This window comes from Anolis sagrei, chromosome 2, assembly GCF_037176765.1.
Source record: "Anolis sagrei isolate rAnoSag1 chromosome 2, rAnoSag1.mat, whole genome shotgun sequence".
Taxonomy (NCBI): domain Eukaryota; kingdom Metazoa; phylum Chordata; class Lepidosauria; order Squamata; family Dactyloidae; genus Anolis; species Anolis sagrei.
The window spans coordinates 297,936,456-297,964,213 of record NC_090022.1 but is presented as its reverse complement, the minus strand read 5'-3'; the positions used below and the strand labels follow the sequence as shown (position 1 = coordinate 297,964,213).

The 27,758-nt window shown below is 42.0% G+C and overlaps 1 protein-coding gene across 4 annotated transcripts in view; it reads left to right on the top strand.

The window, feature by feature from the left end:
* The window catches only part of UBAP2 (ubiquitin associated protein 2), a 161,636-nt gene that overhangs the window by 61,968 nt on the left and 71,910 nt on the right, over positions 1 to 27,758 (top strand). For all 4 annotated transcript variants that reach the window (XM_067464683.1, XM_067464682.1, XM_067464681.1 and 1 more), the window contains exons 3-9: positions 3,014 to 3,091; positions 4,196 to 4,306; positions 6,151 to 6,304; positions 11,155 to 11,232; positions 21,075 to 21,129; positions 26,633 to 26,736; positions 27,228 to 27,280. In XM_067464683.1, the coding sequence (XP_067320784.1) occupies positions 3,014 to 3,091; positions 4,196 to 4,306; positions 6,151 to 6,304; positions 11,155 to 11,232; positions 21,075 to 21,129; positions 26,633 to 26,736; positions 27,228 to 27,280 (633 nt within the window). The remainder of the gene's footprint in view (positions 1 to 3,013; positions 3,092 to 4,195; positions 4,307 to 6,150; positions 6,305 to 11,154; positions 11,233 to 21,074; positions 21,130 to 26,632; positions 26,737 to 27,227; positions 27,281 to 27,758) is intronic.

Sequence of the window (27,758 nt, the reverse complement as noted above, 5' to 3'; positions counted from 1 at the left end):
CTTGTTGCCATAATCTTGGTTTTTTTGATGTTTAACTGCAACCCAGCTTTTGCGCTTTCTTTCTATGTGCTATGTGGCCATAGCATTCCACAAAAAAGTTGAAAATACTTTAAAAAAACAGCTGGGGACCCCAAGGAGCAATTGCTGATGGCTGAACTCAAGATCACTAAATGGCATAACGGATGTTTTTGTCCTGATTTCCAAAGATGATAGTTCCTTAATTCTTGGATAGGTAAACCCACCCTCTGAAGCAATCTTCCATTGTCAAACAGTGACTTCTTCCAACTGTTTAGTAAGAATCAGCCTTCTTGTCGTTTGAATCCATTGGTTTGCTTTTTAGTCTCTGCAGCAACAGAAAGCAAACTTGCCCCATCTTCTACATGACATTCCTTTGGATATTTAAAAGTGTCATGTCAACTCTCAGTGTTCTCATTTCCCAGCTAAAAGTACCCTCTTCTCTAAGCTGTTCCGCATCTAGGATATATTTCAGAGGAACCAAAGTTATCCCAGTGAAACTTTCTGCCAGGTATATGGGCAAAAGATCCCAGTCATAAAAGCTGATACCCCCAAATTCATGATAGCTTAAAAGGGAGTATATCAATTTCCTGAATATCATATGTCAAGTTCTCTGTCGTAAGAACCTTAATGCATTGAGGCTGATTGGGATCAAGGGTGGCAATTTGTTCTTGATGGGGTTACACTCCCACTGAGGACACAGGTCCTCAGCTTGGGGGTCCTCCTGGACTCAGTGCTGGCACTTGATGTTCAGGTGTTGGCAGTGGCCAGGAGGGCCTTTGCACAGTTAAGGTTTGTGTGCCAGCTGCGACCATACCTCGAGAAGCCGGACTTGGCCACAGTGGTCCATGCCTTGGTCACACCCAGATTGTATTATTGCAGTGCACTCTACGTAGGATTGCCTTTGAAGATGGCCTGGAAACTTCAATAGATACAAAGGTTGGCAGCCAGGTTTCTAACTGGAGCTAATTATAGGGAGCACACAATGCCCCTATAAAAGCAGCTCCACTGGCTGCCGATAAGCTTCTGGCCCAATTCAAGGTGCAGGTTACGAATTATAAAGCCCCAAACTTGTGGTTCTCAACCTGTGGGTCCCCAGATGTTTTGGCCTTCAACTCCCAGAAATCCTAACCGCTGGTAAACTGGCTGGGGTTTCTGGGAGTTGTAGGCCAAAACACCTGGAGACCCACAGGTTGAGAACCACTACCCTAAATCGTTCAGGCACTGCCTATCTTTGTGATCGTATCTCCCCCTATGAACTGATGGGGGCTCTAAGATCTGGGGAGGCCCTCCTCTCGCTTCCACCGCTGTCACAAGCACGGCTGGTGGGGACAAGGGAGAAGGCCTTCTCAGTGGTGACCCCGACTTTGGAACACTCTCCCAAGGGAGATTAAGCAAACCCCCACACTGTCCTCCTTTCGTACGGAACTGAAAACCTGGATATTCCAGCAAGTTTTTGAGAACTACTAGTCCCCAGTCCCTAGGTCGCCAAATAGTACTCAGTTCTGCATTTTATCCACTTCCCCAGCCCTATGATAAGCTGTTTACACTATTCCTCACCCAACCCTTTTATAGTTGATCAGGTCCATTTTGGTACTCGGTCATTGGTATTGTTGAACCTCGCCTGATGGAGTTCCAATGTAACCGGTTTTATATATTTATTTTTAGTGTGTTTTATCAGGGTTTTTGTATTTTATGATGTTTTTTAAATTTATTTTATGTTTTTATTTTATTTATTTTATGATGTTTTTATTTATAGTTTTTGCTACTTTGTTTATTAAGTTACAGTTAGGTTATTCTGTATTGTCTAATGTGCTTTGTGCTGACGTATATTGTTTGTATGGTTTTGTTTGGGCATTTGAATGTTTGCCATGTTTGTTGGAAACTGCCCTGAGTCCCTTCGGGGAGATAGGGTGGTCTAGAAATAAAATTTATTATTATTATTATTATTATTATTATTATTATTGACACAAAAGCACAGTATGTCACAGCAAACGAGATCTATATGCTGGATTTCGTATCACAAAATCACAAGTCGAACACTTCCCAAGTGTCTAGGAGTGTGTGATGCATTTTAGAATGATGTGCGCAAATCCAAGTATGCTGGCCTTTTGCAGTTGACAGATTGTGATTTTGTCTATGTTTATTGTTTCCAAATGCCGGCTGAGATCTTTTGGTATGGCTCCCAATGTGCCAATGACCACTGGGACCACCTGTACTGGTTTATGCCAGAGCCTTTGAAGTTTGATTTTGAGGTCTTGATAGTGGCTGAGTTTTTCCAGTTGTTTTTCCTCAGTGTGACTGTCACCTGGTATGGTGACATGGTGCCTTTCCAGAATAGGAACTCCAGCAATATGTCCCAGAAGCACTTTATCAGAGTTTTAAGATGGTCTGCACATTGCGCTTACCCTAAAATCCTACATCCACCTGTCACACCCAGCACTTTTTAATCTGTACCCATTACATTTGGCCCGGCCCTAGTTTTATTGTGTCATGGTGTATTGTTTTTATTGTTTACTGCTATTGTTTTATTGTTTGATTTGCTTTAAGTTATGTGTTTTTGTTATGCTGTTGTTTTATTGAGGCCTTGGCCTGTGTAAGTCGCATCGAGTCCTTCGGGAGATGCTAGCAGGATACAAATAAAGTTAATAATAATAATAATAATAATCAATAATCCAGACTTTTTTCTTTTCCACAATCGTGATGTCTGGTGTATTGTGTTCCAAAACTTTGTCAGATTATTATTTATAATAATAATAATAATAATAATAATAATTATAAATAGTACTTGTGGTTTTCCTCATTTCTCCTAAAATCTGTGATACGTATTGGAAAACGCATCACAGCATGTTTCCTTCTTCAGTTGTGAATTGATGGGAGAAAGTACAAAACTTCAGGAGATGGAAGCACTGTATGACATTTTTGATGTTTAATATATATGCTTTTCTGTATATAAGATATATGTAAAAAATATATGGTATCTGTTTGTATGTCTTAGGCAACAGCAGAACAAATTCGCCTTGCCCAGATGATCTACGATAAGAACGATGCAGATTTTGAGGATAAAGTGAAACAGGTGAGTTTCATCCCAGGGTTGATAGGAAGGGAAGATTATCACAGGTTGTAGGCATAAGACCGACCCTGAAGAAGTCCTTACTTTCTTGCTTAATGCCACATCCATTTAAGATTGATTCACCTTTTTTGTACTCAATGCAAAATGAGCTGTGAATTGGGGGGGGGGGGGTCTTTAAAATCCAAACATTTTTCTAGATGTTATGTGCAAAGGGTTCTCAGAGTGATGCACAGCTGGTGAGCTTTATTTTCTTGACTTCTTTCTCCCCCTTTTCCCCTTTCAGGGATCTTTTGCCTTTGTTGGGATTACATTAGAGCCAACTTTTGGGGTTGCTTTTCTTTACTTTAGCCAGCGTGGGTTGTTTTGCCTTTTTGCAAAACAGCCAAATGTATTCAGAATATGAATCAAGCAAAAGGGAAAATAAAAATAAAGTTCAACTCCTGCTTGCACATTATGTCCACGGAAAGTATTTATCACCCCATTAAAAAAAACCCTTTCGGCTCTCAGCTTGGCAGCTGTTCAGGCAAAGCAGGAAAGTGTAAACATTGCTCAGAGGCGAAATTCAATAATCCATTAAGAGACCCCAACCAAACAGAATCAGTTGAACTGCCAGATTTTGAATAATGCCAGAATTGTCTAGATAATGAACTCTTTCACATTGGTTTCTTAGGGTACAAGATAGGCTTTACGTTGCTTGTGAGAGTATATTTTTAGGTTTTTCATGATGAAAACCAAAATATTCAGAATTTGGTGTACTTTGGATTTCAGATTCCTAGATAAGGGATGCTCAACCTGTGTTACAACAATATTCTGTGTGACATTTCTTTTTGTTGGTATTTAATATTCCAAATTATTTCTTGGTCTCTAACTTTGCACTGTTTCAGTCCTGTTATTTTTTTAATATATACTTTGAATAATTGATTTTACATTGCGTTGTTTTAATGTTTTGGTTTTATGTCAATGTTTATTGTATGTTTATGTTTTGGCATCAAATTGCTGCCTCATTTGTAAGGCTGCTCTGAGTCCCCTTCGGGGTTGAAAAGAATGGGATATAAATGAAGTAAATAAGTAAATAAATAAGTAATACTTTCTACATTTGTTTTTTAGCTTATGGAAGTAACCGGGAAGAATCAGGACGATTGCATAGTGGCCCTACATGACTGCAACGGAGATGTGAACAGAGCAATCAATATCTTGCTGGAAGGGAACTCAGACACAGTAAGAATGTGATTGAAATGGATGGCTAAAACTCTAAAATGTAACTTATACAAAGATGTATAATATGTAATAGTCCTTATATACTATGAGCTGCCTTGGTTCTCATGCTAGAAAAGGAATTATATGAAATTATCATATATATTCGAGTACAAGCCGGCTCAGATATAAGCTGAGGAACCTAATTTTACCACCATAATAATAATAATAATAATAATAATAATAATAATAATAATAGGGTAAACATATTGACTCGAATATAAGCCGAGGGTGGGAAATGCGGTAGCTACTGGTAAATTTCAGAATAAAAATAGATACCAATAAAATGACATTAATTGAGGCATCAGTAGGTTCAATATTTTTGAATATTTATATAAAACTGCAATTTAAGATAACACTGTCCAACTCTGATTAAACCATGATTCTAACCTTCTTCAAGGTAAATGTGCTTAGGTATCCTTCCAATAATAAGGAAGAGAGTAAAATAATAAATGTAGTAATAACAATAATAGAGTAAAATGATTAAATGTAATAATAACAACAATAGAGTAAATAATAAACGTAATAATTTATTTATTTATTTATTTATTTATTTAGATCATTTATATCCTGTCCTTCTCACCCCCGCAGAGGGACTCAGGGCGGCTTACAACAGGCATACGTGCCAAACAATACATTAAAATACACTGCCACAATTAAAATTTATTTATTTGTTTATTTATTTATTTATTTCTCGCATTTTTATCCTGTCCTTCTCAACACCCGAAGGGGAACTCAGGACGGCTTACAATGGGCCCCATTCTGAAGCCATTACATAACAAATTACAAAATTAAAACCACAATTAGACATAAAAGCATAATTAACAATATATAACCCATCGTTAAAACAGTAAAACAGTCTCATAAGCCAGTTGAAAACAATTGTAATATTCAGTTTAAAGCAGAATAAAATAACAAATGTAATAAAATAATAATAGAGTAAAATAATAAATGTAATAATAATAGGAGTAAAATAATAAATGTAATAATAATAGGAGTAAAATAATAAATGTAATAATAATAGAGTAAAATAATAAATGTAATAATAATAGAGTAAAATAATGTAAATGTAACAACAACAACAACAACAACAGAGTAGAATAATAAATAACTTTTATTCGAGTTTAAGCCAAGGGGTCTTTTTCAGCTTATAAAAGGGTTGAAAAACTCAGTTTATGCTCAAGTATATATGGTATATAAGTAAATAATTGGCTAGGCTTTGCTGACAAGGATTGGGGCTGTAGATCCCCTCCCCCACGTATCATTGTTCAGAGCGTGATCACAATAAGAATCTCTTACTTCCAGCTGCTTTTCGGTGTGGGAGGGGAATGCTGTGTGCCAAATAGGTGCTTGAAGCAGGGTTTTTTTTTGTAAGGACTGTTGTGTGGGCGGGAAGTGTTAAGTTTCATTCCCATGACATGAATGTCCCCATGCCTACTATTTATAATTTTCAAAATATATGCAGTGTTTAAAATGCACAGTGCCAATGTTAGAAGTAGCCTGTTCCTCTACACATTATTATTAGTATTAGTAACTATTGTTATGCCTAGCCTTTTCCCCAGAGATGTGATTCAAATACTTCACTGTTAAAATGCTGTAGAAAGTAATTGCACTGAAAGGAACCCCGTAACTTGATTCTAGGCTTCTTCGTAGATGCTTCCTTTCTGCATTTACATGTAGCTATTGAATTTGCCCATCGGAAGGGCCCTAAAAAGTTCTTGCAGATCTGGGGGAATTTAGTCTGAAAGGTACTCTGCCAGGCAGTTGATCAATCCTTTTTTCTGTGTTTTCCTTCTCCACCTAAATAGACTTCGTGGGAGACGGTGGGAGGAAAGAAGAAAAGTCTTGGAAAAGAGAGTTCAGAGAACAAAGAGAACAGAGAAAAGCGAGGGGACAGAGAAGTCAGCCGTGGACGGGGAAGTTCCAGCAGACGAGGAAGAGGGGGCAGCCGCGGCCGAGAGTGTAAGCACGGGCACCTTGCTCCCAGAAATAATGCCGTTGCCTTAGTTTGCCTGTGAGGTTGCATAAGAGTGGGCCTTGCTAGGGCTGACCTCTTGCACATTGGCAAATGGAGGCTCGGGGAAGAACTGCCGTGTATTCTCATGCATAAGTTGACCTCGTGTGTAAGTGGAGGGCAAGTTCTGGGACCAAAAATATGGATTCTCCCATTGCTTAAGTTATGTGCCACAAGACTCAAAACAGCTGTAAGTACCTGGGAAAAACTATTAATCAATAAAGAACTGCTTAAATAAGATGCGGGCTATTGCCCTATGAGAAACTGAGATTGGCAAAAGGAGAAATAAAAAGAGACTCTATTTGGTAATACATGGAAACCATTTATCAGCTTCATGTGTGAAAGTAATGATAAAACAACGAAGTAAGATTGTGGATAATTAGTCAGTATAATAATTAAAGGCATCCAGTTTGGGGTCCATTGTTGACTGACCCCTCATTTTGTTTACTGGGAAGTTCCTGGAAGGAGGAAAGGTTCAGCCCATTAGCTACAATGGGAAATTTTAAAGGCTCAAACTACAATGCCCAGAACCATAGAATCATAGAATCAAAGAGTTGGAAGAGACCTCATGGCCCATCCAGTCCAACCCCATTCTGCCAAGAAGCAGGAATATTGCATTCAAATCACCCCTGACAGATGGCCATCCAGCCTCTGTTTAAAAGCTTCCGAAGAAGGAGCCTCCACCACACTCTGGGGCAGAGAGTTCCACTGCTGAACGGCTCTCACAGTCAGGAAGTTCTTCCTTGTGTTCAGATGGAATCTCCTTTCTTGTAGTTTGAAGCCATTGTTCCATTGTGTCCTAGTCTCCAAGGAAGCAGAAAACAAGCTTGCTCCCTCCTCCTCCCTGTGGCTTCCTCTCACATATTTATACATGGCTATCATATCTCCTCTCTTGCGGTTTGTCCTATTTAAAAAAATGTTATGGTTAAAACTTAAAATAATTCTAAAAAAAAACAGTTGCAGGCCTGCCAAATTTCAGAACAATTCACCAATCTACTGGGTTTTTTTAAAGAATTATTTTAAGTTTTAACCACAACATTTTTAAAAATAAGAAAAACTGCAAGAGAGGGTCCTGGGAATTGTAGTCGCTGGTTGTGTCCATTCTCAGTCAATCCAAGTATGGACAAAACCAGACTTTTTACTGATTGAGACACAGAGAGAGAGAAAAACTTCATCTCCCATCTTGCTCTGAGAGGAGACTTTTCAGTGCCCACCCCATGCAAGTGCTGCTGGGAAAGTGAGTTTCCAGCAGGGCCTTCTCTGGAGGAGGAGCCCAGGAAATTTTCCAAAAAGAAATGGACGGACACTTCTGTTGCCAGCAGATCCTTGCCTTGGGTATATTACAGACTTTAACTCCTTCTTATCCAGGAACTGAATAAAATCCTGCTCGCTTAATCTGTTTTGCAGAGCTTTTCGGTTCCCTCCTCCTTGTAAAACGGATCACCGAATACTACAAATCATTTTTGTTCAAACTGATTTGGGCCCAAGCCTAATATTTATTTATTTATTCCGGACATTTGTACCCCGTCCTTTCTCAACTTCTGCAGAGGGACTCAGGGCGGCTAACAAACCTACACCCCTTGGTGCCCACAACCAAAACATAATATACAATTTAAATAGCAATATAGAAATAAAACAGTGTAAAACAGTATAAAACTGTACGAAACAGAGTCAAACAGTATATTATACTAAATGAAGACTTGGGGAAGAATTGCTGAATATTCTCATGTAAAAGCCGACCTCTTGTATAAATCGAGGGCGGGTTCTGGGACTAAAATTGCAGATTTTTATATAACCCATGCATAAGTCAAGAAGGGTAATTCTTCGGGAAAGGGAAAGCACCAATGGCCATTTGAGGTACCATTTCTCCATTCAAAAGCACTGTGGGTCGCGAGCCCAAATGGCCCCCCCCAAATGTTTCATGTTGGGATCATGAAACATTTGGCAACTGTAAAAGGTTTCTAAACGCCATGCATGCACAAAAAGCAAGAATGTGCAGGGTTTACAATGAACTAGGCAGAAAATGTTTAAGTTGTATTCCACAAAAAGGAAAATCAGACTGTTTAGCAAGCCTTGCAAATGCTAATAAAAATGTCTTGGAAAGAGAAAAGCCCTGTTCAAAAGGACTAGAAGCAGCACCATGGAAGAGATAGTCGGAGGGGTCAGTGTTTCTTTTAGGTTCTCTTTTGATGAACTAAACCCTTGCCTTTGGCCACTCTACTCAAAGAAGGTGCTTTTACCTTTTTTTGGTATGGGTTTGGGTACAATCTTCACATTGACCTGTGAATAAGTCTTAACCCATGTCTTTTGGGGTTGATTTTTTGGACTAAAATTTCTAGACTTATACATGACCATATAGTGCAGGAGTCCACAAACTTTTTAAACACTGGGCCAGATTATAATTTGAAAAACACATGAATAAATTCCTATGCGCATTGCACATGTCTTATTTGTAGTGCAAAAAACACTTAAAACAAGACAATAATTAAAATGAAGAACAATTTTAACAAATATAAACTTATTAGTATTTAGTATTAGTATTACGGATGTGAGAGCTGGACTGTAGGGAAGGCTGAGCGAAGGAAGATCGATGCTTTTGAGCTGTGGTGTTGGAGGAAAGTTCTGAGAGTTCCTTGGACTGCGAGAAGATCCAACCAGTCCATCCTCCAGGAAATAAAGCCCGGCTGCTCACTGGAGGGAAGGATACTAGAGACAAAGTGGAAGTCCTTTGGCCACATCATGAGGAGACAGCAAAGCCTAGAGAAGGGAATGATGCTGGGGAAAGTGGAAGGCAAAAGGAAGAGGGGCCGACCAAGGGCAAGATGGATGGAAGGCATCCTTGAAGTGACTGGACTGACCTTGAAGGAACTGGGGGTGGTGACGGCCAACAGGGAGCTCTGGCGTGGGCTGGTCCATGAGGTCACGAAGAGTCGGAGATGACTGAATGAATGAACAACAACAAAAGTATTTCAGTGGGAAGAGTGGGCCTGCTTTTGGCTGATGAGATAGGATTGTTGTTGTGTGCTTTCAGACAAGATCATTTACCCTGAGCAAGGGCTGGGTAAATGATCTTGGAGGGCCGTATCCGGCCCCCGAGCCTTAGTTTGAGGACCCCTGTTATAGTGTATGTACACCATGCCACAGAGATGTTTTTCTTTAAGTAAAAGTAGTTGTGGTGTTTTGATACCAATTGTATGGCTGCAGAAACTTAATACTGGTGTGTTTTGGTTACACTTTGACCAAGATCCGACATCCTGCTTGCATGGCATAAATTACATATGTAGTAAAATGGTCATTGCACTGCTCCACTTTGTTTTCTAAATACTGTCATTGAGTGACCAGTGGCATGACCTGGCATTGTGTCTGCTTATTGTCTCCATGTGCAACTGGGAATGCACGGTCATTGGTCTAACAATCCCAGTGAATCAAGGGGCACTGAAGCCATTGGCAAATTGTTGTGTTCTGTCTGAGAATGTGAAACGGCATGTTCAGCAGTTATACCAGGTCTGGGCAAACTTCAGCCCTCTCTGTGTTTTGAACTTCAACTCCCACAATTCCTAATATCCGGTAGGCACTGGGATTGTGGCGCAGCTGGCTGAGTGTCAGCTGCATTAAGATCACTCTGACCAAAAGGTCATGAGTTCGAAGCCAGCCCGGGTTGGAGTGGGTTTCCAACCAATTGTGTGTAGCCTGTTGTCGACCTTTGCAACCCGAAAGACAGTTGCATCTGTCAAGTAGGAAAATAAGGTACCACCTTAAAGTGTGGGGAGGCTAAATTCACTGATTTATGAGGCCATAAAGAAGACTCCAGCAAAGCATTCCAGCAGGGAAGCATGCGGGGAATGCGGAAGTGCTTCATCAGCGTCGCAGATGGACGATTAAAGCGACAGCTTCCCTGGCGGCCAGAAAACGTTAAATCGCCTCTGTGTATGTCTGTATATGTTGTATGTTAAAATTGGCATTGAATTTTTGCATATATGTGTACACTGTAATCTGCGGGGTGAGAAGGGTGTAATATAAAAGCTGTAAATAAATAATAAATAAATAAATTGTGGGCGTTGAAATCCAAAACACCGAAAGGGACAAAGTTTGTCCATGCCTGAGTTATACCCACAAAACTATTTATTCAACTGAGAGCTGAATACAGATGTTGCAAATTGGACAGAAAAGGAGTATGACTGCATGCATAAAACACAAAACAGGTGTGTGGCCTTTATTGCTCTGTTAAGCAAAAATGAGTGATTGGAAGGGAATATATTTTGCATTCTTGAGAATAGCTGTGCGGAAAAAAGAACCTAACTGTCGAAGCATTTTATTTTGGGCACTAAAGGCCTGCTTTTCAACCCTCAGGGGGACCTCTTGGAGCAGCCCTTGGATTGAAAATGAGTATAGCAAGTCCGCACTCAAAGAGCATCGCAGCATAATTTGTCCTCTAAAGCAATGCCAGGAAAAGATTAAAAACAGAGGCCCAAAACATGTAGCTAAATTAAAGGGAAGATGTTTGGTGTTCAGCCTTGGAGCTTGTGGAAAGGTTTAGATGGGATGTTATCCCAATTTGTGCTTCTGTAGGTTTCTCAGTGATTTCAGGCTTGAGCCAACAGGCAGAGCAGCAATTATGAGTCCAAATTACTCTGTCTCCCTGGGGCACCTCACCCTTTCCCATTTTTGCTGTATATGATTCTGACTCATGTTCAGCTTGAAAATGTCTGATCAAGGAGGAAATACTCCACCTGTGTTGATTATTATAACATGAAAAATATGTACTTACATATATTCTATATCTCTCTTTTACGTCTAGTTAGAGTAGAAGAAAATGGAGTGGATAGCAGTCAAGGTGATCGGCCTTCTGACCGTGGGAAACGTGGCAGAGGGAGAGGTAAGTGGAGCCTCGATTCTGTTGTGTCACTCACGCTGAAGCCTGTTTAAAGTGGGTTACTGTGCAAAGGAAATTTTAGGAAATAATTCTTGTCAAAAGCCTCTAGATACAGAGTGAGCAGCTCAGGGAACAACAGCCTTCTAACAGTGATACTTCTTCAGGCTGGATTGTAGGGCCATTCTCTCTTTCTGATTTCCTGATATTGATCTATTTATCTTGTCAGTATCAACCAGACAATTGTATTACATTTTTAACAGATTTTTAACAAACAGGCAAAACAGAGTTTGCAAGCTTGGTAGTTGATTAAATGTCATTTGACCAGTATCTGGCCACTTGGAGTGCCTCTGGTGTTGCCGCAAGGAGGTCCTCCATTGTGCATGTGGCAGGGCTCAGGTTGCATTGCAGCAGGTGGTCAGTGGTTTGCTCTTCTCCACACTCACATGTCGTGGATTCTACTTTGTGGCCCCATTTCTTAAGGTTGGCTTTGCATCTCGTGGTGCCAGAGCGCAGTCTGTTCAGCACCTTCCAAGTGTGCCCAGGAGGGATACTCTCTCATTTGGTATCAGCCATTGGTTGAGGTTCTGGGTTTGAGCCTGCCACTTTTGGACTCTCACTTGCTGAGGTGTTCCAGCGAGTGTCTCTGTAGATCTTAGAGAACTATTTCTTGATTTAAGTCGTTGACGTGCTGGCTGATACCCAAAAAAGGGATGAGCTGAAGATGTCTCTACCTTGGTTCTTTCACTATTGGCTGCTACTTCCCGGCGGATGTCAGGTGGTGCAATACCGGCTAAACAGTGTAATTTCTTCAGTGGTGTAGGGCGCAGACACCCCGTGAAAATGCGGCATGTCTCATTAAGAGCCACATCCACTGTTTTAGCGTGGTGAGATGTGTTCCACTCTGGGCATGCATACTCAGCAGCAGAGTAGCATAGCGCAAGGTCAGATGTCTTCACTGTATCTGGTTGTGATCCCCAGGTTGTGCCATTCAGCTTTCGTATGATATTGTTTCTAGCACCCACCTTTTGCTTGATGTTCAGGCAGTGCTTCTTGTAGGTTGGAGCACGGTCCAGAGTGACTCCCAGGTACTTGGGTGCGCTGCAATGCTCCAGTGGGATTCCTTCCCAAGTCATCCTCAGAACTCGGGATGCTTGTCTGTTCTCGAGATGAAAAACACATGTCTGTGTTTTAGATGGGTTAGGGATCAGCTGGTTTCCCCTGTAATAGGCAGTAAGGGCACTTAGAGCTTTGGAGAGCTTCTGTTCAACCATCTCAAAGATCCCTGCTTGAGCAGTAATGGCACGATCATCGGCATAGATGAAGCTCTCTGTCCCTTCTGGCAGTGGCTGGTCATTTGTGTAAATGTTGAACATTGATATTGATATCCTGATATTGATGAGAGTTGCTGAATGTTCTGTGTCCTCAAACTTTGATATTTACTTGTTTGTTGGATTCATAGCCCACCTTTCTCCCCAAGGATGGAACTCAGAGTGAATGCCCCCAAATGGCTGCTATTCTGTGTTTATAAACTGGATTCTGTCTTTTTTTTCTTACAAAGAATATAATGTAGATCCACACAGTCTTGTTAGCAGCACCCTGTGTAAGAAATGTCGAAGTGACCTGAATTAGCAGAGCTTTTCCTTCTCAAGATGCAGAGAAATGGAATAGAAGTTCAGTAAAGCATCATCAGTGATAAATAAAGCTCAGCACTTCTTTCATCGGGGACGTGTGCTGGAGCTGAAGATAAAATGGAATCTTTGGCTTGGAATGCAATCAGACATGGAAACAGGCCTTTTCTGCCAGGAACTGTTATCTTGGCTTTATCTGTCAGTGCAAGATATATTTTTTAAAAAAACTCCCAAATATCCTTGAGCTGAATTATTTATTTATTTGAAACTTTTATATCCTGATCTTCTCTACCTCCGTAGAGGGACTCAGACCGGCTCACAGCAAGGATTCAATGCTAATAATACAGTCTAAAACATCATACAACAGCAAAAATTAAAATAAATATAATTTCTGCAATATAATAATTTCTGCAATGTAAATCGCCTAGAGCATCTCGGATGGAGGGCGATTAATAAGTAATTAAAGATGATGATGATGATATAGAATAAAATACTTATAAGCCAAATTGCCAAAATAAAATCATGTCCAACTCAGTCCACATATGTGGTTGATAAGTCTTGGAGGGATAGAATATAACAATATGGGTTTCCTTAATTTTGATTTGCAGTATTAGTCCTATGTTGTGGCAGGTTTTAAAGTGATCTTTATTTTCACTGGGGAAGACTAAACATGAATAAGAGAACAATATTAATTCCCTGGTCCCACAACATGTGTCATGTTGATCTAGCTAGTGTAGGATTCTCAGGGCACAAGAGGTCCTGTGTGTAACTCATAGGCAGATATCACCTGGGAGAAAGGAAAACCTGCTTGGTAGGAAAGAAAATAACCATAGGATAGAGTTGGGAGTTCAGTCTGTCACAAAGAGAAGAGTCCCTTGTACCTACATGCATTTCCAGAAGAAAACCTGGCTGTGCTGCAAGAGAGTTGTGAGAAATAGTTTAGTAAATAATAATGATGCAGCGGTCACAAACCTTCATCTTTCTGATTTATTTATTTATCGTGTCATCAGCAACCATACCATTGTATTACAGTTCTAACAGAGCAAAACAAACACACAGATTAAAAAGAAAAAAACAAAACACAGATTTTGCAATTTTGGTAATTGGTTAAATGTCCTTTGACCAGTATCTGGCCACTGGGAGTGCCTCTGGTGTTGCCGCAAGAAGGTCCTCCATTGTGCATGTGGCAGGGCTCAGGGTGCATTGCAGCAGGTGGTCAGCGGTTTGTTCTTCTCCGCACTCGCATGCCGTGGATCCCTGTAGCCCCATTTCTTAAGATTGGCTCTGCATCTCGTGGTGCCAGAGCGCAGTCTGTTCAGCGCCTTCCAAGTCGCCCAGCCTTCTGTGTGCCCAGGGGGGAGTCTCTCATCTGGTATCACCGATGGATTGAGGTGCTGGGTTTGGGCCTGCCACTTTTGGACTCTCGCTTGCTGGGGTGTTCCAGCGAGTGTCTCTGTAGATCTAAGAAAACTATGTCTTGATTTAAGTCGTTGACGTGCTGGCTGATACCCAAACAGGGGATGAGCTGGAGATATCTCTGCCTTGGTCCTTTCACTACTGGCTGCTACTTCCCAGCGGATTTCAGGTGGTGCAATACCGGCTAAGCAGTGTAATTTCTCCAGTGGTGTAGGGCGCAGACACCCTGTGGTAATGCGGCATGTCTCATTAAGAGCCACATCTACTGTTTTAGTGTGGTGAGATGTGTTCCACACTGGGCATGCATACTCTTTCTGATGTAAACAAGTTATAGGGGGGATATGCTTTGTTGTTGTTGTTGTTGTTGTTATTATTATTATTTTGCAAAACCTTTGTTCCTAGTTCTTTCTTCAAACCACTAAAAACCTGTAGAAAACATGTTTCTCCTTAAAAATAAAATTCCTGCCTAACATGTATCCTGCTTAAATGTGGGATGGTTATTGTTTTTTGCTGCCGCCACCAAATTTTATTATTTATTTACTTATCACATTTATATCTTGCTCTTCTTACCCTGAAGGAGACTCAAGGCGGCTCACAACAAAGGCACAATTTGAGTACATATAAAAATAAACAACATATACTTTAAAATCACATAATTAAAACATATCACTTAAAACAAAAACAAATCCACTTGTGCAGTAGTTAAAACTGTCTTTCTTGGTTTTTAATAAGAATCTGAAACCTGGCAGCCTTTTGGAAGAGTGCATTTCCTTACAAACATAGCACCTAGACTCTTAAGCCCACCATATGTTTCATTTACAAATAAGGCACTTACTTGGGTTTCTGCTGACATTGAGTAATTGGGATGGCAGGGAGCCCAGCCAGGTGTGTGTGGGGCATGTGCCAAGCCTGGCTGGAGAGATGCTGCTTGCAATGCGTGGGCCACCTTTTTCTTTAAACCAGTGACTCCCCAACCTTTTGGTCTCCAGCTAATTTGGACTGAAACTCCCAGAAATCCCAGCCATCTTACCAACTGTTAGGAATTATGGGAGCTGAAGTCAAAAACACTGGGAGGACCAACATTTGGTAACCACTGCTCTGAAGGGACACACGTTTTTTCACCTTTTAGTGCCGCCAGCATGAATTTGTGTTGTATTGCTGGTTTGCCAAATGCAGCAGGAACTGTTTACAAGGGCTGCTGACTATGCCTTGCAATAGTACAGCAGAGCATGCCAGCCAGCCATCATTCAGTTGCTGTTTGTCCAGAAGAAAAAGTGGGGGAGGTGCTTGCAAGCGTTGGGGCGATTGCCAAATGGGAACCTCCTTGCCCTGTTTGCTCCTCTCAGGCTGGAAAGAGAAGCAGGGGCTGCAGTGTTGGAGGTGGTGAATCAGCAACACTTGTATAGAGGGCAAATAACCACAGAGGAAACCCTATAGTACATGCTCTCCGACTTGTTTTCATTTTGGTTCCCTAGACCTATGTAGCTCAAGGTGTTTGGCTTCCTACCTGCATGGAGAGGCCACGTCTCCCTTCTTAAAAGTTTTTACTAAGCTCTATTGCCCTTTCTTTGAGAAGGGAGCATCATGAGGCTTCTCCTCTCTGTCCCAAGATGGCTTACACATGAATTACTTTACTTAGGCGATCCCTCGTAGTCCGAGGATGATGGTTCTCTAAGGTCTGTGTTCTGGCGGTGGGTCCGTAGGTGACTGTTGAGCCCTATTCTTGATCTACATCTTCTCCCACAGTGAGGACTTTGGTTTCCAGGTGGAAGGCAGTCCCGGTTGGAGTTGGCTTGACGCGCCTACATCTACAACTTCCATATCTTCTATTTTATTTAAATATGTATTTACCTCAATTTAAAGTTGTAGTAAAGCTGCTGTTGTGCCTTACCGCTCTTGCTGGATACTAGCATTATCATCTTATTCCATAGCTGCCTTTTTTGCAATTATACAGATATATCCAACCAAATCTGATTTTATCTGCTAATTGTTGACAGCTTTGATTCGTACTTGGATGAGAGATTGTTAAGGAATACCAGGTGTTGTCAGCATTAATTTAGAGGAAGGAATTGGCCAAGCCAATTGGGCCAAAACTAACAAAATGAGATGGGCCAAAACTAACAAAATGAAGTTCAACAGTGACAAATGCAAGATACTCCACTTTGGCAGAAAAAATGAAATGCAAAGATACAGAATGGGGGACGCCTGGCTTGAGAGCAGTACGTGTGAAAAAGATCTTGGAGTCCTCGTGGACAACAAGTTAAACATGAGCCAACAATGTGATGTGGCGGCAAAAAAAGCCAATGGGATTTTGGCCTGCATCAATAGGAGCATAGTGTCTAGATCTAAGGAAGTAATGCTACCCCTCTATTCTGCTTTGGTTAGACCACATCTGGAATACTGTGTCCAGTTCTGGGCACCACAATTGAAGAGAGATATTGACAAGCTGGAATGTGTCCAGAGGAGGGCGACTAAAATGATCAAGGGTCTGGAGAACAAGCCCTATGAGGAGCGGCTTAGGGAACTGGGCATGTTTAGCCTGAAGAAGAGAAGGCTGAGAGGAGATATGATAGCCATGTATAAATATGTGAGAGGAAGCCACAGGGAGGAGGGAGCAAGCTTGTTTTCTGCTTCCTTGGAGACTAGGACGCGGAACAATGGCTTCAAACTACAAGTGAGGAGATTCCATCTGAACATGAGGAAGAACTTCCTGACTGTGAGAGCCGTTCAGCAGTGGAACTCTCTGCCCCGGAGTGTGGTGGAGGCTCCTTCTTTGGAAGCTTTTAAACAGAGGCTGGATGGCCATCTGTCAGGGGTGCTTTGAATGCAATATTCCTGCTTCTTGGCAGAATGGGGTTGGACTGGATGGCCCATGAGGTCTCTTCCAACTCTTTGATTCTATGATTCTATGAAGCCACCTCTAAGTATTCCTTAAGAAGGCCATTTGAAATTAAGTCACCATAGGTTCACCTAAAGGCACATACACATAGAGAAGTTTCACCTAAACACCATAAAAGCACCAGATCCCATCTGATCTTGGGAGCTAAGCAGGGTCCCAGCCCTGGGAAATACTTGGAAAGGAGGCTGCTAATGAAGACCAGGTGCTGTAGGAACTGGCAAAACCACTTCTGAGATTTCTTCGCCTGAGAGGACCCTGTGAGATTTATGGAACTGCCATAAGTTGATGAATAACTTGAAGGGGAATACATACACACAGGGTGTCCTTGTTTATTGTACCAATGGACAATGGCTGTTTCTGCAATTGTGTTGAATCATTGAGGGCGCTGACAAATACTGGCACTGAATGTTCAACTGAGTGTGAAGTAGTTATGCTTGTGGAGCTCTGCTTGCGTCACCATGAAGTGAATGCATCTATTGTACAGCAGCCATAAAAGTCCAACTGCATCTGTACAGGAACATACGTTTACTTACTTAGGCGATCCCTCGTAGTCTGAGGATGATGGTCCTCCAAGAGTGGTATCCTGGGAGGTGGGTTCGTAGGTGACTGTGGAGCCCTATTCTTGATCTGCATCTTCTCCCACAGTGAGGGCATCGGTTTCCAGGTGGAAGGCGGTCCCGGATGGGGTTGGCTTGACACGCCTTCCTCTTGGCACGTTTCTCTCTTTCGCCGTCCATTCATGCCTCTTCAAATTCTGCAGCACTGCTGGTCACAGCTGACCTCCAACTGGAGCGCTCAAGGGCCAGGGCTTCCCAGTTCTCAGTGTCTATGCCAGAGTTTTTAAGGTTGGCTTTGAGCCCATCTTTAAATCTCTTTTCCTGTCCTCCAACATTCCGTTTTCTGTTCTTGAGTGGGGAATGGAGCAACTGCTTTGGGAGACGATGGTCAGGCATCCGGACAACGTGGCCGGCCCAGCGGAGTTGATGGCGGAGGAGCATCGCTTCAGTGCTGGTGGTCTTTGCTTCTTCCAGCACGCTGACATTTGTCAGCCTGTCTTCCCAAGAGATTTGCAGGATTTTTCGGAGGCAGCACTGATGGAATCATTCCAGGAGTTGCATGTAACGTCTGTAGACAGTCCACTTTTCGCAGGCGTATAGCAGGGTTGGGAGGACCTTGGTATCCCTACGGATGTCTCGGTCCTCAAACACTCTCTGCTTCATTTGAAAAAATGCTTCACTCGCAGAGCTCAGGCGGTGTTGAATTTCAGTGTCGATGTTGACTTTTGTGGAGAGGTGGCTGCCAAGGTAGCGGAAATGGTCAACATTTTCTAATGTTACACCATTAAGCTGTATTTCTGGCATTGGAGAGGGATTGGGTGGTGACTGCTGGAAAAGCACTTTGGCTTTCTTGATGTTTAATGACAGGCCAAACTTCTTGTACGCTTCTGCAAAGGTTTTTAGAGTGGCTTGTAGGTCTTCTTCTGAATGTGCACAGATGACGTTGTCATCGGCATACTGGAGTTCTATAACAGATGTTGTTGTAACCTTGGTTTTGGCTTTCAGTCTCCTGTGGTTGCATACATTTACACAGACGCACACATGATAGCAACATGATTTCAGGCATTTTACTGTAAGGTTTGATCATTGACTTTGAAGATGTAAACTTCTTGGTTGATCCTGGAAAATGGACTAGCTTTTAATGGACATATAGTCTGAGAGTGCATAGGATTTAGGGAAAAGGAGAGGATGGAAACTCAAGGTATTCCTGCTTCCCTGGTCTTAGTGTTGACTTCCTCTTACTACTTCTTTGAACGCAGGACAAAGCGACGCTCACTTTAGCTTGATATTTCATTCTCAGGTTTGATTGCTGGCTTCCTCCTTTGTCTGATGTTTGTGTTTTGGTGGTGGGTTAGTTGCTGGGAGCCTGTTTCCACAACAGAGCTGCAAGGCAACTGACTCCAGAATGGAAACTCCTTTGTGCAAAGCCAGAAGATAAGTAGTAAGAGAACCAGTTAAGCTTTACATGTGTCTCTGCACATCTCTGCACCCCCCCCCCTCAAGCCAGCAGTTGAGTGATGTATCCATTGATCAAGCATGGCATATCCTGAAGGGTGTAAACATTTTCACAGGCATTTCCTACATGAGAAAACATTGCCTCTGAGTTCTTTGGGAGTATGATCTAGAGTTGGCCTTGAAGTCAGATGAAAGTTACTTGACTGCCTTATAGCTGCCCTATAAGACAGATAGTTGAAAAGGTGAGGATATTATTTGAAATTAATTGTAGCTTTCCATATATTAAGAATACACCAAATGCTTTTATAAGCAACAAATAATAATAATAATAATAATAATAATAATAATGGGTTGTTGTAGGTTTTTCAGGCTATATGGCCATGGTCTAGAGGCATTCTCTCCTGACATTTCGCCTGCATCTATGGCAAGCATCCTCAGAGGTAGTGAGGTCTGTTGGAACTAGAAAAAAGGGTTTATATATCTGTGGAATTACCAGGGTGAGACATAGGACTCTTGTCTGCTGGAGCTAGGTGTGAATGTTTCAACTGACCACCTTGATTAGCATATAATGGCCTGACAGTGCCTGGAGCAAACTTTTGTTGAGAAGTGATTAGATGTCCTTGTTTGTTTCCTCTCTGTTGTTGTGCTGTTGTAATTTTATAGTTTTTTAATACTGATAGCTAGATTTTGTTCATTTTCATGATTTCCTCCTTTCTGTTGAAATTGTCCACATGCTTGTGGATTTCAATGGCTTCTCTGTGTAGTCTGACATGGTGGTTGTTGGTGTGGTCCAGCATTTCTGTGTTCTCAAATAAAATGCTGTGTCCAGGTTGGTTCATCAAGTGCTCTGCTATGGCTGATTTCTCAGGGCGGCTTACATGAGGCCACACCCATCAGTACAGTAAACACAATATTACACAAAAAACATAACACAATATGACACCAAAGCATAACGGAACTAGAAAATAAAAACATAAAATAAATAAAATACAAAACCAATATAAAAAGTGACACAGCAGTATAAAATCTGACATTTGACACACAAGATTACATGGGGCAGGGCCAAAGTTAAGGATAAAAATTTTAAAACACTGGGAGATTGGGCAATGGGGAGGGAGATCCCGGTTGAGGAAGGAATTAATTGCACGGACCATAAAATAAAGTGCTTCTGAGGTTATTTGTGCGAAATTTGGTCAGGGAGTATCTTACATTCAGTCATTGAAGGCACATTGAAATAACCAGGTTTTTAGGTTCCTCCTGAAGATTGCCAACGTGGGCGCTTGCCTAATATCTCTGGGGAGTGAATTCCAGAGCTGGGGGGCAACCACAGAGAAGGCCCTCTCTCTCGTCCCCACAAGTCACACTTGTGATGCAGGCAGGAGCAAGAGAAGAGCCTCTCTGGAAGATCGAAGAGGTCGTGTGGGTTCGTAAATGGAAATGCGGTCGCGCCTTGAATTGGGCCCGCACCTTGAATTGGGCCCAGAAGATAAATGGCAGGAAGCATGCAAGTATGCAAAGAATGAGGAAGTGACAGCTTCCTCATTTTTTGCAAAATCGCCAGAAAGTATGCAAGTATGCAAAGAATGAGGAAGTGACAGCTCCCCTGGTGGCCAGAAACTGGAAAGTTAATAGCCTCTGAGTGTCTGTCTATATATGTTGTGTGTCTATGGCACTGAATGTTTGCCATGTATATGTACATTGTAATCTGCCCTGAGTCCCCTGCGGGGTGAGAAGGGCGGAATATAAATACTGTAAATAAATGTAAATAATAAGTGTGTGGTCATAATGAAGATTTGCTTGAAGTCTCTCTGTCCCTGCTTCCACACCTGGAGGGCCAATTGTTTCCCACTGTTTATTCTTAAACAAGGCTTTTTTCCCTGCTTCTTTCAGGGTTTGGACGAGGCAGAGGAAGAGGAGCAGGAAGGTTTTCAGCCCAAGGCATGGGGTAGGTTTTTCCTAATATACTGGGTGAAACATTAAGGTATATACTGAAAAAGGACTTGTCAGTGCCTCTGCATTGTATCTTGGAGAAAGTTCTGAATATCCATGTAAAAGAGAATCTGTTAAACATCAGGCTGTTTGCAATGGATTTATTGGCTCTTTCTTCCCAATGGCAGGAAACCTGATAAATGCCAGAGGAAGCCAAAAACACTAAGCCCAAGTCAAATGAGTTTTCCTCCCTTCCAGGCTGCCAGGCAAAACCCGCTTGAGTAATTCAAGAGGACTTGCAGAGACAGAGATATTGATTACCTCGAGCAGCTGGTTTGTTGCCTAAGCTCAAGATAAGAATTGGTTCTGTCAAACTGTTCCAAGAATTGTCTGTGCCCATAACTGCAATGGGTTGTTGTCCCCTTCACAACCATGCACTGATAAGTGTTGAAAACAGGCATCTGAAACACCAGCTGAATTATGTGGATTGTCTTTTTGTTTGTGTTAGAAGTACCACTCCCAGTGTCTCCAGGAAAATCCCTGGAAACCAAGGGCAGGAAGAGTGGCTATGTCCAGATTCTGCACCTGAGGAACAACTTCCAAAAATCTGGTTATAACTTTTAGTTGCCAGTATAGTTTAAAGATATGCTTGAAATTACTGTGTAAAAAACCAGAGCGCTACCGATGGGTGTGCATTGTGGAAATGTTCAAATGCAAAATCCAACTAAATTTATGAAGTTTCTGAAACCCAAGTAAGCATCTAATTGTAATTTGTATTGTCGAAGGCTTTCATGGCCAGAATCACTGGTTTGTTGTAGGTTTTTTCGGGCTATATGGCCATTTTCTAGAGGCATTCTCTCCTGACGTTTCGCCTGCATCTATGGCAGTGTTTTTCAATCTGGGGGTTGGGACCCCTGGGGGGGTTGTGAGGGGGTGTCAGAGGGGTCACCAAAGACCATCAGAAAACACAGTATTTTTTGTTGGTCATGGGGGTTCTGTGTGGGAAGTTTGGCCCAATTTTATCATTGGTGGGGTTCAGAATGCTCTTTGATTGTAGGTGAACTATAAATCCCAGGAACTACAACTCCCAAATGTCAAGTCTCTTTTTCCCAAACTCCACTAGTGTTCACATTATTGAGCATTCATGCCCGTTTTGATCCAGATCCATCATTGTTTGAGTCCACAGTGTTCTTTGGATGTAGGTGAACTATAACTCCAAAACTCAAGGTCAGTGTCCACCAAACGCTTCCAGTATTTTCTCCTGGTTATGGGAACTCTGTGTGCCAAGTTTGGTTCAACTCTATTATTTGTGGAGTTCAGAATGCTCTTTGATTTTAGGTGAACTATAAATCCCAGCAACTACAACTCCCAAATGACAAAATAAATCCCCCACCCACCTACCCTCAATATTTGGGTATTTGTGTCAAATTTGGTCCTGGGAATGAAAATACATTCTGCATATCAGATATTTACATTGTGATTCCTAACCGTAGCAAAATTACAGTTATGACATAGCAACAAAAATAATTTTATGGTTGGGGGTCACCACAACATGAGGAACTGTATTATAGGGTCGCGGCATTAGGAAGGTTGCGAACCACTGATCTATGGCAAGCATCCTCAGAGGTAGTGAGGACCTCACTACCTCTGAGGATGCTTGCCATAGATGCAGGCGAAACGTCAGGAGAGAATGCCTCTAGAACATGGCCATAGAGCCTGAAAAAAACTACAACAACGCAGTAATTGTAATTTTCTTCTAGTAGATTAGGACAGGGATATTTCCCGTACAGTCGCACCATATGCATAAGAATTTTATGAAAGGTTTGGAAACTTTGAAGCAGATTTTTTATGTGGTATAGAAGACAGCAGAAGGATAAAAAGATGTTGCTCTGACACACTTCTGCTAGTGCTGGAAATCTTTTAAAAGTCCCTGAAGAGAACTGGCACCCAAAAATAAATAATGAGTCAAATACTGAGAAAAATTCTATGAATACCAAATATCAAAAAATTATGTATGTATGTATGTATGTATTTATTTATTTATTTATCGTGTCAGGAGCAACCAGACAACAAACAAACAAACAAGCAGACAAAACACAAAGTTTGCAAGCTTGGTAGTTGATTAAATGTCCTTTGACCAGTATCTGGCCACTTGGAGTGCCTCTGGTGTTGCCGCAAGAAGGTCCTCCCTTGTGCATGTGGCAGGGCTCAGGTTGCATTGCAGCAGGTGGTCAGTGGTTTGCTCCTCTCCACACTCTCATGTCGTGGATTCCACTTTGTAGCCCCATTTCTTGAGGTTGGCTCTGCATCTCGTGGTGCCAGAGCGCAGTCTGTGAATACCATAGAAATAACGAGATCTCCTCTGTTATAACTGGAGGTCTTTCAAAGCCACCATAGTGCATCCTGGGACCTTTCTTTTGCCTTGGGAACTTAAATTCGTAACTAATCATGGCTGTTTTTCTGACTACCAATGTAATGAAGTGGACCATAGTCCATGAAAATTCATGCCAGAACAAGAACACGAGTCTCCAAACTGCGGTAAAAGAGCCCCTCCTTTTTTGTGTGTGGCTGTAGCAGAACTGCATTTTGGTATCCTTGTCCCCACTCTTGTGTGAGCATTAACCGAGCTGCCTTTTTACCCTGAAAATTATGCAGCAGATGCGAGGTGAGGAGATCAAGAGTGAAAAGGACCACCTCGGCTCATTTACCCCAAGTCCACTTGGTTGGCAGTTTCTGAAATTACATCCCCTGCCTGCGTGAGCCGAGGCTCCTCCTTGCTCCCATCTGGCAGTGTCACATTTATTACACATCCACTTGTTCTCTTGCAGCACCCCTTTCGGTGCAGTTGACGTTTGCCAACCTTGATGCACACTGCCATTGATCCCCTGATCCCTTTCTGCCATGATGCACACAGCATTATGAGTGTGGTTGGGCTGGACAACAGCTTTTATGCACGAAACAAACATGTTTTTAAAGGAGGATAGTAACGGCTAAATTAAGACCTTCCTTCAGCCTTACTACATCTCAACTACTGGAGTCCCCGGTGGCATGGTGGGTTAAACCCTTGTGCTGGAAGGACTGAAGACCGGCAGGCTGGAGTTTCGAATCTGGGGAGAGTGAGGATGAGCTCCCTCTGTCAGCTCCAGCTCCTGATGCGGGGACATGAGATAAGCCTCCCACAGGATTGTAAAACATCCGGGTATCCCCTGGGCAACATCCTTGCAGACAGCCAATTCTCTCACACCAGAAGCGACTTGCAGTTTCTCAAGTTGCTCCTGAAACACACACACAGAAACACAAATTTCAACTTCTGCCTGCACTGAGGAACTGGCTTTGAGTTTACAATTTTCTTTGTCCCATTTGTAAGTTACATCTAGCCAGCGGTTTTTTTTTTTCAGAGCATGGTTTCTCTTTCTCTGAGTAACATGTCAGTCTTTTCTGAGTCATGTTGAAAACACAGAAAGTTTCAAGGTGGGAAAAGTGAAGCTCCCAAGGGTCACTTTTTACCCCATAATTGTTGCAGTTAGTAGGTTTCTTAAAATTTGCTTTGTTTCTTAAAATTCAATTTTCCATTTTGCAGCATATTTCAGAAAGTAGTCAGCAAATGTGCTTTAAAATGCATGCAAACCAAAACTCATTTAAAATGAATGTATAGTTTTAAATGGTTTAATGCTGGTTTTATGGCTGGTTTTAGTCATAACCAGTCTTTGTTTGGAAACAGCTATACATTGTTATTTTGGATTTTCTCCAAAGGTACCATGAAAATAAATACATCTAATGATTAGATCAAAAGAAACAGTAATAATCAAAATAATTATTGAGCTATTTATCATTGAAACCTTTTGAATAAAAGTGTTACCTTGACACTGCAGTTGAAAGTTAGAAAATGCCTTCCATTCACCAATTTTTGGGAAGAAATTTCCTTAATAACTACCTGCTTGACCATCCTAGACTCATAAAGTTCTAGTGCCGGGCTTTAGCACAGCAGGTTAACTGACAGGTACAGTAAAATCTTGCGAATCAAAAGGTTGACAGTTTGAAGCTTGGGTCGGGGTGAGCTCCTGGCCTTCAGCCCAGCTTCTCCCTATCTAGTAGATTAAAAACAGCAATTGTGAGTAGATAAATATGTATTGCTTTAAACTGGGAGGTATTTAAGGCACCCATAAGGAAATGCCAGAAAAATGCCAGGGTTTCGATCAAGGAGGAAGTTTACGAACAATCGCTATTCGGCAGGGAAGATGGATCAACAGCACCTTCCTGTGGCCGGAACTGAGCAAAGCCTCCAAGATGCCGAAGATGGGAAAGCCTATGTACTTCTATCTATGTACTGTTGTCTGTTGTATAATGGCACTGAATATTTGCCTTATATGTATTCTATGATCCGCTTTGAGTCCCCTTTGGGTGGAATATAAATAGTGTAAATATAAATAAATAAGAGTTGGAAGAGAACCCCCCAGGGCCATCTAGTCCAGCCCCAATGTTCCATGCAGGAAAAACACATTGGGGTTACACATATGGCTCCGAGAAATGGCCATCCAGCTCCTGTTTAGAAGCCTCCAAAGAAGGAGTCTCTGCTGTTGAATAGCTCTCCTTACCATCAGGAAGTTCTTCCTAATGCTGAAGTGGAATCTCCTTTCCTGTAATTTGAACCCATGGCTCCTTTGAGTCCTAGTCTCCAGGGCAGCTGAAAACCAGCTTGCTCCCTCTTCCTTAGGACATCCTTTCAGATATTTAAACATGGCTCTCATGTCTCCTCTCAACCTTCTCTTCTACAGGAGAAATGCTCCTCGTCAAAGTTGTAAATGCTCAGAACTGGCATTAAAAAAGACAATGGGATTTTGGTGTGAATCAATAGGAGTATAGTGTCTAGATCCAGGGAAATCATGCTACCCCTCTATTCTGCCTTGGTTAGACCACATCTGGAATACTGTATCCAATTCTGGGCATCACAATTGAAGAGAGAGATTGACAAGCGGGAATGTGTCCAGAGGAGGGCGACTAAAATGATCAAGGGTCTGGAGAACAAGCCCTATGAGGAGTGGCTTAAAGAGCTGGGCATGTTTAGCCTGAAGAAGAGAAGGTTGAGAGGAGACATGACGAGGGCCATGGATAAATATGTGAGAGGAAGTCACAGGGAGGAGGGAGAGAAGTTGTTTTCTGCTGCCCTGGAAACTAGGACATGGAACAATGGCTTCAAACTACAGGAAAGGAGATTCCACCTGAACATTAGGAAGAACTTTCAGACTGTGAGAGCTGTTCAGCAGTGGAACTCTCTGCCCTGGAGGGTGGTGGAGGCTCCTTCTTTAGAGGCTTTGAAACAGAGGCTGGATGGCCATCTGTCAGGAGTGCTTTGAATGTGATTTTCCTGCTTCTTGCAGAATGGGGTTGGACTGGATGGCCCATGAGGTCTCTTCCACCCCAATGATTCTATGATTCTAAGGCTTGAGGAGACATTGCTTTGCTGGATTACGTTCAATCTTCTCCAAGTTTCTGACTCTCTCAACTTTCTTGACCTGTAGGACATTTAACCCTGCAGATTATACAGAATCGTCTGCCACAGATGGTTTTGGAGCCAAACAGGAGTCTTGGGAGTCTGGGCAGACGGATGGCCATGATGGAACAGGTGAGGCTGTGGCCAGAAGGAATTGCGACCCAGGACACACAAAAATAGGTCACTCCGTATAAATCTCAGGGATTTTTCAGGATTCTTTTATGTATGTGCAAGGCCAATAGTTTGAAAATCGAGGCCAGTATATATTAACATAAAATCCAGTTAATTACGTTTATTTTAGACTTATTGTTGTGTCCTAAAAGTCAATGGCAGTTTACTCACGAGGGAATCTTTTCCAGACACAAGATGCTTTTGCACCTGCCCCTCTCTCTCTCTGCATTCTGGCACATTTGTTCCCATAGAAAGGACATTCTGTCCAAGTAGAAATTTAGGGGCACTGCTTGATACAATGTGCTTTTGTGGTGGTGTTTGTTTATCGTTTTAATTTAAATTGTAGTCTTTATTGCAGTGTAGCATAGACATTTTCCTAAGAAGTAATTGATACATCATCTCTCCATACATATATTTCTTCAACTTCTGTTTTTTTTTCGCTCTTGCTACAGGAGCCTGGAAGAACTCAATAGAAGAATGGACAGCTGAAGACTGGAATGAAGATGTAAGTGTCTGTTTATTGGTTGGCTCTATGTTAAAGTTATGTGATCAGCTGGTGCCTTTTCCTCCCAAGGGAACTGGGTGGAGTATCTTAGCAGACTTTGGATGCAGTCTTGAAAATTGTGAAAAAAGTGATAGTTGAAGAGTGGCGCCCCGGTGGCGCAGCTGGTTAAACCCCTGACCTGCTGAACTGGCTGACCGAAAGGTTTGCGGTTCGAATCAGGGAGCAGGGTGAGCTTCTGCCAACCTAGCAGTGTGAAAACATGCAAATGTGAGTAGATCAATAGGTACCACTTGAGCAGGAAAGTAACAGCATTCCATGCAGTCATGCTGGCCACATGACCTTGGAGGTGTCTATGGACAACACCGGCTCTTTGCCTTAGAAATGGAGATGAACACCAATCCCCAGAGTAGGACACAACTGGACTTATTATCAAGGAGAAATCTTTACCTTTACCTTGAAAATTGTGGAAAAGATTATT